The sequence below is a fragment of the Bufo gargarizans genome, chromosome 9 (assembly GCF_014858855.1).
Source record: "Bufo gargarizans isolate SCDJY-AF-19 chromosome 9, ASM1485885v1, whole genome shotgun sequence".
In the NCBI taxonomy this organism is placed as follows: Eukaryota; Metazoa; Chordata; class Amphibia; order Anura; family Bufonidae; genus Bufo; species Bufo gargarizans.
Window position 1 is genome coordinate 53,849,356 of NC_058088.1, and position 16,443 is coordinate 53,865,798.

General features: G+C 44.8%; 1 protein-coding gene across 1 annotated transcript in view; it reads right to left on the minus strand.

The window, feature by feature from the left end:
• TNMD (tenomodulin) overlaps positions 1-16,443 on the minus strand; it is a 124,830-nt gene that overhangs the window by 31,362 nt on the left and 77,025 nt on the right. The window contains exons 5-7 of the mRNA XM_044268624.1: positions 15,770-15,868; positions 11,951-12,104; positions 8,869-9,020 (exon numbers count right to left, since the gene is read on the minus strand). Of these exons, the coding sequence (XP_044124559.1) occupies positions 8,869-9,020; positions 11,951-12,104; positions 15,770-15,868 (405 nt within the window). The remainder of the gene's footprint in view (positions 1-8,868; positions 9,021-11,950; positions 12,105-15,769; positions 15,869-16,443) is intronic.

Sequence of the window (16,443 nt, forward strand, 5' to 3'; positions counted from 1 at the left end):
TGTGCACGGTATCAAGTTCGTGAAAGTTGATAACCCCTGGGAGAGTACCGTTCATACCCCATCCTCTGAGGCGTCGACCTTGACCACAAAAGGCTTCCCTTGGTCAGGTTGGACTAAAATAGGAGCATTAACAAAACATCTCTTGAGAGTTTCAAAAGCATTAGTGGCTTCGGGAGACCAATTCACTAAATCCGCTCCCTTTCTAGTTAGGTCAGTGAGAGGCTTAACGACAACCAATAATTGGAAAAACCCCCAAAACATTGTAACGCTTTTAGAGAGGGCCTCACCCATTCTAGAATCGCCTGCACCTTCCCTGGATCCATCTTAAAGGATTGGGGAGTGAGAACATACCCCAAAAACATTTCCCGTACACCAAATATACATTTTTCACCTTTAGCAAATAGTTGGTTTTCTCGAAGAACCTGTAGTACCTGTCTAGTGTGGCTAACATGAGAATCCCAGGTGAATAAATTAAAATATAGTCTAAATAAATAATCAAGAATTTTCCAATAAATTTTGCCTTAAAATATCATTTTCAAAATTCTGGAAAATCACTGGGGCATTGCTTAAACCAGTGGTGCCCAACCATTTTTCGTCTGAGGGCCGCACTAGACTTGGTATAAATTTCGCGGGCCGGAACCAGGTAGCTTTGCCAGAAAGAAATGCAAATGCTATGAGGGGGCACGTGTGAGCATTACTACTGTGAAGAGGGCACATATCTGGCATAACTACTGTGAGGGGGAATTATCTGGGCATAACTACTGTGAGGAGGGTACATATCAGGGCATAACTACTGTGAGGAGGGTACATATCAGGGCATAACTACTGTGAGGTGGCACAAGTGGGCATTACTACTGTGAAGAGGGCACATATCTGGCATAACTACTGTGAGGGGGCACATATCTGGGCATAACTACTGTGAGGAGGGCACATATCAGGGCATAACTACTGTGAGGAGGGCACATATCAGGGCATAACTACTGTGAGGAGGGCACATATCAGGGCATAACTACTGTGAAAAGGGCACATATCTGGGCATAACTACTGTGAGGAGGGCACATATCAGGGCATAACTACTGTGAAGAGGGCACATATCTGGGCATAACTACTGTGAGGGGGCATGTGTGAGCATTACATCTGTGAAGAGAGCACATATCTTGGCATTATTACTGTGAGGGGGCATATATCTGGGCATAACTACTGTGAGCGGGCATGTGTGAGCATTAAGTCTGTGAAGAGGGCACATATCTTGGCATTATTACTGTGAGGGGGCATGTGATGTATACATGTGTGTAATGTATGAAGTGCAGTATGTGATGATCACACACTGCACTACATACATTACATTCATGTATACATCACATACTGGGCTGTCACCTTCTTCTGCAGGTCTACCTTGATGTCTGGTCTTTAGGCTTCAGTCAGATCCTCCACCGCCATGCTTGCGCCGTGTGCCCGACACCACCAGGAGCTGGCCCCTCCTCCTTTTATCTCCCGCCGGCTTCTCCTACAGCAGGGCGCTCTATCGCTCCAGTGCCCGCCCAATCTTAACAATCAGGGGCGTAGCTAGAAATGACTGGGCCCCATAGCAAACAAATTTATGGGCCCCCCCTCCCGGATCTCCCACCCCCACATACCTATCGGACCTCCCACCCAAACACCCTTCCAGGACCTCCCACCCGAACATCCCCCTAAGTGTCATCCAATAGATCCCCCCCTTCAGTATCGTCCACAGACCCCCCCTTTCAGTATCGTCCACAGATCCCCTTCAGTGTCGTCCACAGATCCCCCCTTCAGTGTCGTCCACAGACCCCCCTTCAGTGTCGTCCACAGATCCCCCCTTCAGTGTCGTCCACAGATCCCCCCTTCAGTGTCGTCCACAGATCCCCCCTTCAGTGTCGTCCACAGATCCCCCCTTCAGTGTCGTCCACAGATCCCCCCTTCAGTGTCGTCCACAGACCCCCCTTCAGTGTCGTCCACAGACCCCCCTTCAGTGTCGTCCACAGATCCCCCCTTCAGTGTTGTCCAAGGACCCCCCCTTCAGTGTCCTCCACAGATCCCCCCTTCAGTGTCGTCCACAGATCCCCCCTTCAGTGTCGTCCACAGATCCCCCCTTTCAGTGTTGTCCACAGACCCCCCTTCAGTGTCGTCCACAGACCCCCCCTTCAGTGTCGTCCACAGACCCCCCCTTCAGTGTCGTCCACAGCCCCCCCTTCAGTGTCGTCCACAGATCCCCCCTTCAGTGTCGTCCACAGATCCCCCCTTCAGTGTCGTCCACAGACCCCCCTTCAGTGTCGTCCACAGACCCCCCTTCAGTGTCGTCCACAGATCCCCCTTCAGTGTTGTCCAAGGACCCCCCCTTCAGTGTCCTCCACAGATCCCCCCTTCAGTGTCGTCCACAGATCCCCCCTTCAGTGTCGTCCACAGATCCCCCCTTTCAGTGTCGTCCACAGACCCCCCTTCAGTGTCGTCCACAGACCCCCCCCTTCAGTGTCATCCACAGACCCCCCCTTCAGTGTCGTCCACAGCCCCCCCTTCAGTGTCGTCCACAGATCCCCCCTTTCAGTGTCCTCCACAGATCCCCCCCTTCAGTGTCCTCCACAGATATCCGCCCCACCCAGAGCCGCTTCCTAGCTCATTTATTAACTGTACTTGCCTCTGTGAAATTGAAGAGAAGCGCCATAATCTCGCACGGGCGCACTGGCAGAGGCCAGGAAGACGGTGCATGCGCACTTCGATGCCTCTGCCAGTGCGCCTGTGCGAGATTACGGCGCTTCTCTTCAATTTCACAGAGGCAAGTGCAGTGAATAAATCAGCTAGGAGGCGGGGCTGGGCGGGGAGATTGCAGGCACAGGCAGCATCGCTTTGCTGCCTGTGCTGTTCGCAGCACGTCCTGCGCTAGTGCGCTGATAAAGTCCGGTCACTGCGCGGGCCGCATGACACGGCTTCGCGGGCCGCATTTGGCCCGCGGGCCGTAGGTTGGGCACCACTGGCTTAAACCATACTAAATATTCATAATGCCCATCAGGGGTATTAAAAGAAGTTTTCCACTCATCCCCCTCCTTGAGACGAATAAGATTATATGCTCACCTGAGGTCAAGTTTAGTGAACCATTGGGGCTCCAAGGACCTGATTAAACAGGTCTGGAATCAACGGCAAAGGGTATTGATTTTTGATAGTAATTTTGTTTAACTCTTGATAATCAATACAAGGTCTTAATCCACCATCTTTTTTTTTCAACAAAGAAAAATCCTGCCCCTATAGGGGAAACCGAAGGTCTAATATGAGCTTTTTGTAAACTTTCCTTTGTGTTGCATGGGTTCTTCTGGGTTACTTTCCAACTTGACTCTCAAGGGTGAAGAATCCGGTTTGACCACTACCTGTGGAAAAGTCAAAAGTTCTCGCCGTCTTTCCCTTATACGTCGGTCTAGTCTGACAGCTAGGGTCCTAGTCTGTTCTAAAGTGTCAGAGGTGGGATAACAGACCAACATGTCCTTCAGTTCATCGGAGAGTCCAGCTCTCTGAGTCATCCCCGGACGGAGCACAAATGGCTGCTACATCTTCTGACCTTTACTCGTACGCTTTGAGCATATTCACATGAAAGGCTGGACTCTTTCATCCGAACATTTAGCTACGTGGTAGGTAGTGTCGCAAAGCTGCTTCACTACCTTGTAAGGTCCCTCACAAGCAGCTTGCAGCTTATCCGTCTTGGTTGGCTTGAGGGCAAGAACCTTTTGCCCAACAAGCAGAGTGCGGTTCCGGGCGGTCCGATTGTACCACCGCTTCTGCTGACCCTGTGCGTGCTGAAGATTATCACTGACCATCTCAGTGAGCTCTTTCAGCCGGTCCCTCAATGCTAAAACATAGGCTATCACTGATGTGTCCTGACCCCCTTCCCCTCCTTCCCAGTGGGTTCTCGATAAGTCTAGGGGTCCCCTCACACTTCTTCAATATAAAAACTCAAATGGAGAAAATCCAGCGGACTCCTGTGGTACCTCCCGGTAAGCAAACAGGAGGTACGGCAGGAGTTTCTCCCAATCTTTGTGAGAGGTAGCGAATGTACAAAGCAGCTGCTTTAGTGTTCCATTGAACCTCTCACACAGTCTGTTCATCTGGGGGTGGTATGGAGAGCTGTAACGGGGGTCAATCCCATACAGCTTCCAGATCTGCTGGGTCAGTTCAGCGGTAAAGTGAGACCCTGGTCTGAGATAATCTCTCTAGGAAATCCCAACCAAGCAAAAATCCTGAGTAGGGCATTAGCCACTGTCTCTGCATGGATATTGGCCAACGGAATCACCTCCAGGTAACGGATGGCATAGTCCATGACCATCAATATATACCTCTTTCCAGAGGGACTGGGACGGGGAAGTGGTCCAACCAGGTCAACTGCAATGCGACTAAACGGTTCAGAAATGATGGGCATAGGATACAAGGAAGCTCTGGAATGGTCACCCTTCTTGCCCACCCACTGACAACTGTTGCATGACCGACAGTATTGTCGAACATCCTCGGTGATCCTGGACCAAAAGAATAATTTGGTCAGGCGGGCATGGGTTTTAGTAACTCCAAGGTGCCCTGCTAAGGGAATGTCATGGACAACGCTAAGAAGCTGGGGCCTATGTTGCCGGGGTGCCACTAACTGGTGCTTCGGTAGATGGTGAGATCCCTTGTCCTCAGTAACCCTGTACAGTAGCCCCCCATCCCACTGAAAACGGTCCTCTCCAAACACCCTGGGGTCCAACCCCGCTCTCTCTCTATACTTGGTCAATGAGGGGTCGGTCATAGTTTCCTGGGCGAATTGGGCTGGGGCAACCCAGGACAATGTTGGGGAAATTGAGTCAGGGGTCGTAAGAACTGGGCTTACCTAGGTCCCATCATCGAATGTAGAGCTCGCCTGTCTGGACTGCTGCCGGGTGGTCACCGGATATGCCTCGGATGAGGACTCTGCTAGGAAAGATGAAGTCAAATTCCCCAGATCTTTTCTGAGCAGGACGTCTGCAGGGATATTCTTCATCACCCCGACCTCTAGTTCATGGTTATTGGCTCCCCAGTCCAGGTATACTAGGGCGGGCAAAATTCTGATGATTTTTTCCCCCTGCTACTCGTACTGCAAAGGCCCGTCCTGTATGGTCCTCAGATCTCACCATCCGCGGCTGTACTAGTGTGATGGTGGCTCCACTGTCCCGGAGCCCTTGAGTGGGGCGTCCATTCACTTTCACCATCTGCCTATGGTGTTGGCGGTTATCTAGAGCGACTGCCTGCACAGGTTCCACTTCGTGGAGCACCTCAAACTCCTCCGCAACCCATCTTCCTACCATCATTACCGGGGACTCCTCTACAAAATGGGCTGCTGCTCACTGGGGTCCAGCTGTAGCTTAGTTCCACTGCGGAGACCGTGGGCGATTTCGGGGGCAGTTGCCCCGCATGTGTCCCACCTTATTGCATGTATAGCATCTTCTCCCATCTGATCGGAGAAGGGTTGCAGGCGCTGCCCGAGGAGGAGGGTACGAGGGCGGTGGACGGTTTGTTGTTACTGGGGGACGAGGTATCACCACCTGAAAGGGTCTGCTGACTGGTCAAGCTTCAGGTTGATGGGGTCTCCTGGTATCAATATACTGATCTGCCAGGACTGCAGCTTCATTGATGTTAAGCGGTCTTCGGTCCTTCACCCAATCCCTAACTTCGACTGGCAACTGGTCGTATAGCTGCTCCATCAGGATGAGCTGGGCAGCTTCCCGCAAACCAGGCATCCATGGCTCGGGCCATCTGGTGTGCTAGCTCTGTATACTGCTGCTCGGCTTCTTTCTGCAGCCCTCAAAACTTTAATCGATGAGCTTCAGGTTGATATTATAGCAGGCCAGGATCCTCTTCTTCGCCCGCTCATAGTTCCTTCTGTCTTCCGCAGGAGTAGATTCGAGGGCGTTCAAAGCCCGACCGGGCAGTTTACTGATCAGGATCTTCATCCAGTCAGTCTCTTCTACTCCCTGCATGTCACACTGCATCTAAAACAGCTCCAGGTACACATCAATGTCTTCCTGGCCGTCCTGGAAGAGTCGGAATGAGTCAAAAGGTATTTTCTTCCTTCTCCCTCCATCAGGCACTGTCTGTCGGTCTCCTGCTTGTTGAAGCTCTGCCTGTCTCAGGTTGGTAGCCTCCGAGATGAGCTTGGTGATGGTATCTGAGTCAGGTGGAGTGCTATACAGGGATAGCTTCCACTGGATATCCCGCTAGATCTCCGTGACCTGAGCACCCCCCTGGATCGGGGCACTCATCCTCTCTCTGGTACGATCTCCCTCTAGGAGTTTTGCGATGTGAGACGCCTTAGTCTTGCAGCTTCCACTGATTCCTCAGTACTCAAGTAAGTCCTTCAGTGTACTTCACTTCAGGCTGCTATATCGATCCTCCTCCGACGATGTCCTGGTGGTGATCTGGATGTTCCAAGTGCAGGGAAGCATCCCACCCCTTGCCACCAATTGTGACGGACTCCCTAGTACCCCGACTGTGCACCTCCGTCAATGATATGGCTTCCCAAATGGAACGTATTCCAAACGCTATTACCATTACCCCAAGAATCAGGCAGCACTCATTTTGATGTAAGCAGAATGACAAGAACCTTTATTAACACAAAGCATTTGAGTTTTATAGAAATAAACCAGCCCCCTCCGCAGTCTAGAAAGAACCGGTATCAACCACTTTGTAGGAGTCTGATTTGTCCCAATACACATTTCGAGTTAACAGGGCAAACATCATGGCACAGAGTCCAACAATCGGCTGATTAGTTTAACAGATAAGTGTGGATGAGGGATGGGAGGATAAACAAAGAGACATACACACAGTGCGTTCCCCCGCGCTCACAATAAAACGTATTCCCCAGCGTTATACACAGCCTGGATTTGTCACAGAGCCATTAGGGCAACCTAAGCTGTTGTCACGTAGAAGCTTCATAAGGACAATGTCAGTCCAAATCCAGTTGGGGCATCTGTGTCAGAAGTGGGGGACGTCTCTCTGTGTACATTCTACTTTCTGAAACATCTGCCAGGATAACTCTAAAAAAACTGGTGCCAAGATGTAACAATGATATAAGCAGTGGCGGTATCTCCATGTGTCATATATATGATGAATATTGATCACCCATCTGTCACCATGTTGTTGCTTGATGCACGGCACCGGGCACCGAATGAACGACGAGCGCAGGACTTTATTATCATTTCTCTTTTTTATCTCTAACTTTTCCCTTTTAACACCTTGTGTTTTATCAAGTAAAGACATAAAGGGCTCATCAAAGTGCGAGCGCTGACGGTTACTTATCGCAACATGAAAGCCTCCTCCTTTTGTCGCCCGCAGTCTGGATACATCAAATCTCTTTTCACCCACTCTCTTTTTAATCCATTTATGCTACTGTTCCCCTAATTATCCAGGTTGCAAATCAGTCCTGTTAGCAATTTTTTCCTACATGTTCCAACTCCAAAGGCGCGTCAGATCTGCTCCGTAATAAGACTATTAGGGGAGACGGCGCTCACTATTTACATTGATGTTCAGAAAAACGTCTGCTGCTCACAGCTGTACGCAGCTCATAGGGGCTCCATGTACAGAAGGGCGGCGGAGCCGGGCCCTAAACGCATCCTAACATTTTATTCAAGGTGTCCTTAGTATCACAGCGGGAGCAATGATGTAATGTACCAACTGCAGCAAGGATCTATCTATCTATCATGTATCTCTCTATCTCCTTTCTTTCTGTCTTTCTTTCTCTCATATCTATCTATCTATCTATGTATCATTAATCTATCATCTATCTATTATTATTATTTATTATTATTATTATTATTATTATTTATTATTAAAGCTCCATTCATTCCATAGCGCTGTACATATGATAAGTGGTGCACATACATAATACAGACAATTGCACTAATCATAAACAAGATTAGTTACAAACTGGTACAGAAGGAGATCTATCTATCATCTATCTATCTATCTATCCATCTATCTATCTATCATCTATCTATCTATCTATCATCTATCTATCTATCTATCTATCTATCTATCTATCATTTATCTATCTCTCTATCTATCTATCTATCATCTATATATCTATTATCTATCATCTATCTATCTATCTATGTATCATTTATATATCTATTATTTATCTATCTATCTATTATATCTATCTATCTATCTATCTATCTATCTATCTATCTATATCCTCTATATCTATTATCTATCTATCTATCTATCATTTATCTATCTATGTATCATCTATCTATCTATCATCTATCTATCATTTATCTATCTCTCTATCTATCTATCATCTATATATCTATTATCTATCTATCTATCTATCTATCTATGTATCATTTATCTATCTATCATTTATATATCTATTATTTATCTATCTATCTATATCTATCTCTCTATCTATCCATCTATCTATCTATCATCTATATATCTATTATCTATCTATCTATCTATCTATTATCTATCTATCATTTATCTATCTATCTATCTATCTATCTATCTATCTATCATGTATATATCTATTATCTATCTATCTATCATTTATTTATCTATCTATCTATCATGTATATATCTATTATGTATCTATCTATCTATCTATCTATCTATCATTTATCTATCTATTATGTATATATCTATTATCTATCTATCTCCTATCTATCATTTATCTATCTATCTATCTATCTATCTATCTATCTATCTATCTATCTATCATTTATCTTTCTTTCTTTCCTGGGTGACACTGATACTTTGTGTGTTTTCTGTAGATGAGAGGACACTGGGCTGACTCTTCCCCTTCACACGGCGGCTGCTCCCCCTCCCTGTGTAGGTGACAGGTGATATAATGGCACTTACATAGTCATTGACCGGTAGGTCCTCTTCGGTCAGAGATCTGGACTGACGTTTGCCGCTCTGCCTTTTGCCTCTTTGATCTTTAGGTGAAAATACTTGTTGTTCTGCTTCTGACTCATCGTCTTCTCCATCATCAAAATCTTGAAATTCAGGAGCTTGAAAGAGAAAAAAAATAACAATTCCCTGAGAGTGAAAAATCCATAAAGTCAGAAATCCTGAATTCCTTAGAGATCCTGTGCAGCCATTTCTGCCTCTGGGAAAGCTGGGTGACAGCTAGAATGGCCACCATCTCAGCTCCCACAGGAAAATTACCAAATCTGAGACCAGGGATGCAAAGGATAGCCTGGGGCCAGTGTAGAAGAGGGGCCCATGATGGCTGCAGTGGTAGGAACCTAAGAAAGTAACTTCCTTATCATAGGATAGGCAATATTACCAAACAAAGGGTGAAAAAGAATGGGACAAAGGTGGGGGGCGAACAATCCCCGGACCATTGTAGGTGGAGTGTAAACCAATGCTAGAGGGAGTGCCCAAATGCCTGGCAGCACGGCGGCTCAGGGGTTAGCACTGGTGCCTGGTAGTGCAAGGACAACATCTGCATGGAGTTTGTATGTTCTCCCCGTGTTTGGGTGGGTTTCCTCCGGGTTCTCCGGTTTCCTCCCACACTCCAAAGACAGACTGATAGGGCACTTAGATTGTGAGCCTATATATAAGTCGCGCTATATATAAGTGCATAAAATATAAAATAAAAAAAATAAAATACATAATAATATAAATGACTGTGACTCGAGCTCACTCTTCACAAGTTTGCAAAAGACAACCCATGAAGGAGCTGCAAGGACGGCCATTAGTGTTGAGCAAATCAAAGCCAAACAAATTGCCGCAAAGCAGATACTTTGGAGAGAGTTCAGAGAAGAGCTACTAAACTGGGCCATGGATTGCAGGATAAAACTTACCAGGAAAGGTTAAAGGACCTTAGGGAGCATTCACACGAACGTGTTTTTCTTCCGTGTCCGTTCCGCAATTTTGACGGACAATGCACGGACCCATTCATTTCTATGGGTCCGTGAAAATTGCGGTATGCCTTTTATTCTCATCCGTGTGCTGTCTGTTCCGTGTGTCCGTTCCGTGTGTTTTAGAACATGTCCTATACTTGGCCGCAAATCGCGGTCCGTGGCCCCATAGAAAGTCATTGGGCCCGTGAAAAACGGATAGCACACGGAAATGCATCCGTGTGTCATCCGTTTTTAACGGACCCTTGGACTGAAAACATTCTAGGAAACCCCATTTCATTACCCATCCGTTTTTTTTTGCGGACCGTGAATAACGGATGACACACGGAAGCACCACGTCCGTATTATACGGACTTGCGGAACTGAAAAGGAAAGATAACTGAAGACATACGGAACACACGGATCCGTGATTTACGGACCGCAAAACCAACACGGTCGTGTGAATGCTCCCTTAACATGTATCGCTTGGAAGAAAGACGAGACAGAGGGGATATGAGAGAAACTGCTAAATACATAAAGGGAATCAACAAGGTAAAGGAGGAGAGCATATTTAAAAGAAGAAAAACTGCTACAAGAGGACATAGTTTTAAATTAGAGGGGCAAAGGTTTAAAAGTAATATCAGGAAGTATTACTTTACTGAGAGAGTAGTGGATGCAGGGAATAGCCTTCCTGCAGAAGTGGTAGCTGCAAATACAGTGGAGGAGTTTAAGCATGCATGGGATAGGCATAAGGCCATCCTTCATATAAGATAGGGCCGGGGGCTATCCATAGTATTCAGTATATTGGGCAGACTAGATGGGCCAAACGGTTCTTATCTGCCGACACATTCTATATGCCGAAAATGTCTCGCACTTTGTTCTATGTAAATCCAGGGCTCCGATCGTACAGGTAATGACACAGGCGCCGTCTCCTCTGTGACAGCCATTAAAATAGTCACCGGTTGTAATAAACAAAAGGTTGTATTTTCCATGAATAAGACCTAATTGGATCGTCTACATCAGCAGGACGCATGCGGCTTTGATGGTTTTAATAATTAGCTATAATTAGTAATCTGGTGGAGGTATTCTCTTCGTGTATGCGCTCGTTACATGATGCGGCTGCTTTTCCAGTTATTATATACCGCCTGTATAATGGAAACAGTCAGCATTCATGTCAAAACATAGAATTAAGGGGAAAATCATCCCCCATATTCCAGGTCATGGTGGGTTCTTTTCAGCAGGCCCTTTTCCAGTCTCAATTGGTTTTATGTAAATTAGGTTTAATTATTATATAATGAAGTTCTACAACTTAGTAATTTATTTTGTGTATTCATTTTTTTTTTATATTTATTTTCAATGTATCTGCTTCCTGTCAGTAAATGGAGGCATTCTCGTTTTCACTTAGGGTACTTTCACACTTGCATCAAAATTTTCCAGTATTGAGTTCCGTCCTAGGGGCTCAATACCGGAAAAAAATGATCAGTTTTATCCTAATGCATTCTGAATGTTCAGGATGCATAAGTTCAGTCCTTTAATGGTATTTGGATGGCTAAAAATCCTGAACACTTGCCAGAATTGTTGCATTGACGGATCCGGTCTTCCGGTCTGCGCATGCGCAGACCTGTAAAAATGTAAAAAAATAAAAATACCGGATCCGTTTTTCCAGATGACACCGGAGAGACGGATCCGGTATTGCAATGCATTTGTGAGACAGATCCGCATCTGGATCCATCTACAAATGGTTTTCATTTGCATACAGATTTCCGGAACTGCCTGCAGGATCCGAACAACGCTAGTGTGAAAGTACCCTAAGGTTGACCATGTCCTGCTCGCACAGCTGCCGGCTTTGTGCAATGTTTCTACAAATTCTATCTATTTACATCTGTTTCTAGGAAAGATGAGTGACAACCAGTATGGACACACAAGTTGTCGGAAACCACCTGCCAAACAGTAATGGAAGCAATATGGGAGTGTATGAATGTGACATGTTGCTGAAATGGCGGCCATATTGTTAATCCCCCAGACTCCCCACAGCCGCCCAGCGGATCTATACATTGACTGAGTCTATTAATCTGTCCTCTAAAGTCTAATTTTACCTGATGGAGAAGAAGGGAAGATCCAGTGCAGTGACTTATTGTGACAGAGCTCCAGTATTTTGGAATTCTTCAGGAAATCTGTGTCCTCTATAGGATTCTCAGAGGGGATCCAGAACATGGACTGTTCATAGATTGTGGTGGTGATTTCACCTTCCTAAAGTGATGGAAGTAAAAAAAAAAGAAAAGCATAGAAATGATCCTAAAGCCAATAATGTACTATATGTACTTCCTTTCCTTCTCCCTTCCTCTCTTCCTTCTTTTTGCAGGGTCTTCCTTCTATTCTTCCCTCCTTCCATCCGTTTCTCTGCCCTCTCGCTTCATTCTATTCTTCTTTCCTTCGTTCTATTTACCCTTTCATCCTTCCTTCCTTTCTTGCTTCTTCCCTTCCTTCCTCTTTTCCTTTCTCCCTCTTCCTGTTCCTTCCTCCCTTCCTTCTTCTTTTTCCTTTCTCCCTCTCTTCCTTCCTCTTTTCCTTTCTCCCTCTCTCCGTTCCTTCCTCTCTTCCTTCTTCCCTTCCTTTCTTACTTCCTCTTTTCCTTTTTCCTTCTCTGTCCCTTGCTTCTTTCCTTCCTCTTTTCATTTCTCCCTCTCTATGTTCCTTCCTCTCTTCCTTTCTTCCTCTCTCTGTTCCTTCCTCTCTTCCTTTCTCCCTCTCTCTGTTCCTTCCTCTCTTTCTTCTTCCCTTCCTTCCTCTTTTTCCTTTCTCCCTCTCTTCCTTCTTCCCTTCCTTCCTCTTTTCCTTTCTCCCTCTCTCCGTTCCTTCCTCTCTTCCTTCTTTCCTTTCTTCCTTCCTCTTTTCCTTTTTCCTTCTCTGTCCCTTCCTTTTTTCCTTCCTTGCTTCCTTCCTTCCTCTTTTCCTTTCTCCCTCTCTCTGTTCCTTCCTTTCTTCCTCTCTCTGTTCCTTCCTCTCTTCCTTCCTTTCCTTCCTCTTTTCCTTTCTTCCTCTCTCTGTTCCGTCTTCTCTTCCTTCTTCTTTTTCTTTCTCCCTCTCTCTGTTCCTCCCTCTTTTCCTTTCTTCCTTACTCTTTTCCTTTCTTCCTCTCTCTGTTCCTTCCTCTCTTCCTTCCTCTTTTGCTTTGTCCCTCTCTCTCTGTTACTTCCTCTCTTCCTTCCTTTCTTTTACCCTCCATCAATATCCTTCTTTCTTTCTTCCGTTTTCCATCCTGGCACCACTACCTCTCTCTTCTTTGTTTCTTAAAGAAACACTCCCACATTTTTTTTATTCTCTGGCCTGTTAGAAAGGAACCTGATGTATCTTGTAGTGAAGGTAATCTTCACTACAAGATACATCTACACTCTGACTCTTCACTGTCAGCTGGAGAGTCAGAGTGTCCATCACATAACACAGCTGAGGATCAGAAGGGAAAGGATAACCAACAGATACAACCACCAGTAAGAAGATGACCCTCACTATTCTAATAGGCCAGAGAATAAACATTTTTGTGGGAGGCTTCTTCAAGTCATGAGCCAGGAGGCATCTACTGGTATGTTCTGCATTACAAGAGGAAAGCACTTCTCCATTGAGATAGTAACACCCACATGACAACCCACGTGCTCCTCGAGATCAGGTGAAGCAAACTCCTTTCTTAGGATTTTGATTAATTTCAATGAAAGTCATAGAATCATCTGCTATATCTATATGGTAAGAAGTACAATTTTATTAAAGAATTATAAAAAAAAAATAGTCTTTTTGTGCAGTTAGAGGAACCTCAAGAGAAAACTAAGACTGCAACAAATTACTGGAAGGACTGTGACTATGTGGAATGCTACATTGTTAAAATAGACGACAATGTAAATATTTTCATACAACAGTTTATAGAAATGGAAACTTTCTCATAAATCCAGCAAATTGTCCCCATATGGGAGAGGAACCTGCACTGACATGGGGCGTAATGTCTCTTTGCTTTTTGTTAGTTGGTGGAAATGTATTCAATTATTTTTTGTTACTAATGGAACATATAAAACAATGTATTTCCTGGTATTCCTTTAAGAGGAGACATCTGCAGACTGGTGACCACTGCACAGGGGGCTTTTGAAAATACTGAGACCTGTTTTAATGATATGAAACTATTTGTTTTATGTAGATTTCTGTCAACTATTACTCCAGAGGTGAAGGCGGCTCAGTTGCATTGCACAAATTGTGTGGACTTTGTATGTTCTTCCTGTGTTCTCATGGGCTTCCTCTAGATACTTTAATTTCTTCCAAAACTCCAAGCACATACAAATAGGAATTGACTTCCTACAGAATGAAACTGGGCCTGTAAGTATTTAAGAACCTCAAGTTACCCCTCTATACCTCCCCTTCTTCTCAAATTAGCTAGTCACAGAAGTGTTTCACAACTTTAGTCCTCAGATGTCTACACAAGAGGATCGTTAGAAGATATCCCAGAGAGAGAACACTTAGTGCACTGACCCTAATTACATGACCAGTGCAATCCTAATAAAATGCTGGGGATATGACCTCTTGAGTGAACAAGAAGTTGATAAACGGTGTCCTACATACAATCTGAAGTATAAGGATACATGGGCAAGGATAAGGAGAACCAGATGGTCACCATCAATCAATCCGTTTGGAAACAAGAGTTGTCAGTTGGGGAAGACCTGGTTCTACAATGCAGGAAGAACCTAATTTCAGTGGAAAGTCGAAAAAGGAAGTTCATAAAGAAACTGCTCTGGTTCCATCACATGTTCAAAAATTTAAAAAAGAATAATATGACTTTTCTAACAGCCAAAAAAAGAATGTGAATCACATTCTCAGGTGGTTTTAAACCAATGCATTTACTACTACTTATTGGCCAATCTAGTAGAGGGGGGGCACTGAAAACAAATTATGCGAAGTGGCCTCCCTCTACTAGATTGGCCAATTAGCAGTGGTAAAAGTGTTTCTAAATTGGCTCTAAGGTTCCAACTGTGGCCACAATAACAGTCTGTATAGGGAAAAACCCTTTGTGGTAATGTAAACAGTGCTGGAAGGTGTGTTGTCCCACTTCAGGTACCTCAGATGGGTGAGACAGAAAAAATCCAGAGAGTGGCAGTAGTCTCAGTAAAGCATAGTTTGCTGAGACATTTCTGTATACATTTTTTTGGGCTGGATTTTACTTGGACTGGTGGCTTCTCCAACTGACAACTCTTGTTTCCAAACGTATTGATTGATGGTGACCATCTGGTTCTCATTATCCTTGCCCATGTATCCTTATACTTCACATTGTATGTAGGACACAGTTTCTCAACTTCTTGTTCACTCATCGCAGGTGAGGCCTGCTGTAATCAGGCTGGCATAAAGCGCCTCAGAGTAGGTCAGTCTGAGGAGGGAGAGCGAGACTGTTTTGTGAAGCAGAGTCTCTGTGTGTGGTCTCAGTCATGGAGGGCTGAGGGGCCACAAGGCTTTGGAATAGCCTGAGGTTTGGAGGACCTAGCGACAACTAGAGAACGAGGGTTGCACGCCCAGCGTCTGGAGGACTACTGGGCCACACTCCCCCAAAAGGTACTTTAGTTGCCACAGCCTTGAGGCTGTAGTATTGATGTTGGCAGAGGAAAGCCGCATATAATGTCCATGTGTGAACTGTGCTCTATAAGTGAGGTAAGGACGTATTGTGTTTAGGTAGCGCCTAGACGGGCAGGAGTTTATTTGTGTTTTAAGTGTTGGCGGTGCGGGAACCTCACCCCACCCAGTGATGTATAACTGGACTATCCATTTTAAGAAGACTGTCAAAATAAATGCACAGTTTGGACATGAGAATCCGTTGTCTGGTGAGATATCTGTGAGTGTGACCCCCTGAAAAGAGACAATCCCTTACACCTTATACAACCAAACAGTACCTCAACTTCCAGCTCTGTCGCCTCAACTGCTGGGATTTCTTTGCTCTGAGTCTTAATAAAGCATTTTTCAAATCCAGCGAAGTAAATGCCAGTAATTCCCTAAAAATAGAAGGGAAAATGCAAAATGAGGTATAAAGCTGAGGTAGTCTGACAGCTAGGGAAAAAAAAACAGTTTTACTACTATACACTTCATATTATACTGGTACAAGTATTGAAATACATCCACTCATGTTATCCTAGGAAGGACTTATGTAAAAGAATATAACTACTATAATACTGCTCCTATGTACAAGAATATAACTACTATAATACTGCCTCCTATGTACAAGAATATAACTACTATAATACTGCTCTTATGTACAAGTGTATAACTACTATAATACTGCCTGCTATGTACAAGAATATAACTACTATAATACTGCTCCTATGTACAAGACTAAAACAACCATAATACTGCCTCCTATGTACATGAATATAACTACTATAATACTGCTCATATGTACATGAATATAACTACCATAATACTGCTCCTATGTACAAGAATATAACTACTATAATGCTGCTCCTGTGTACAAGAATATAACTACTATAATACTGCCTCCTATGTACATGAATATAACTACTATAATACTGCTCCTATGTACAAGAATATAACTGCTATAATAATGTCTCCT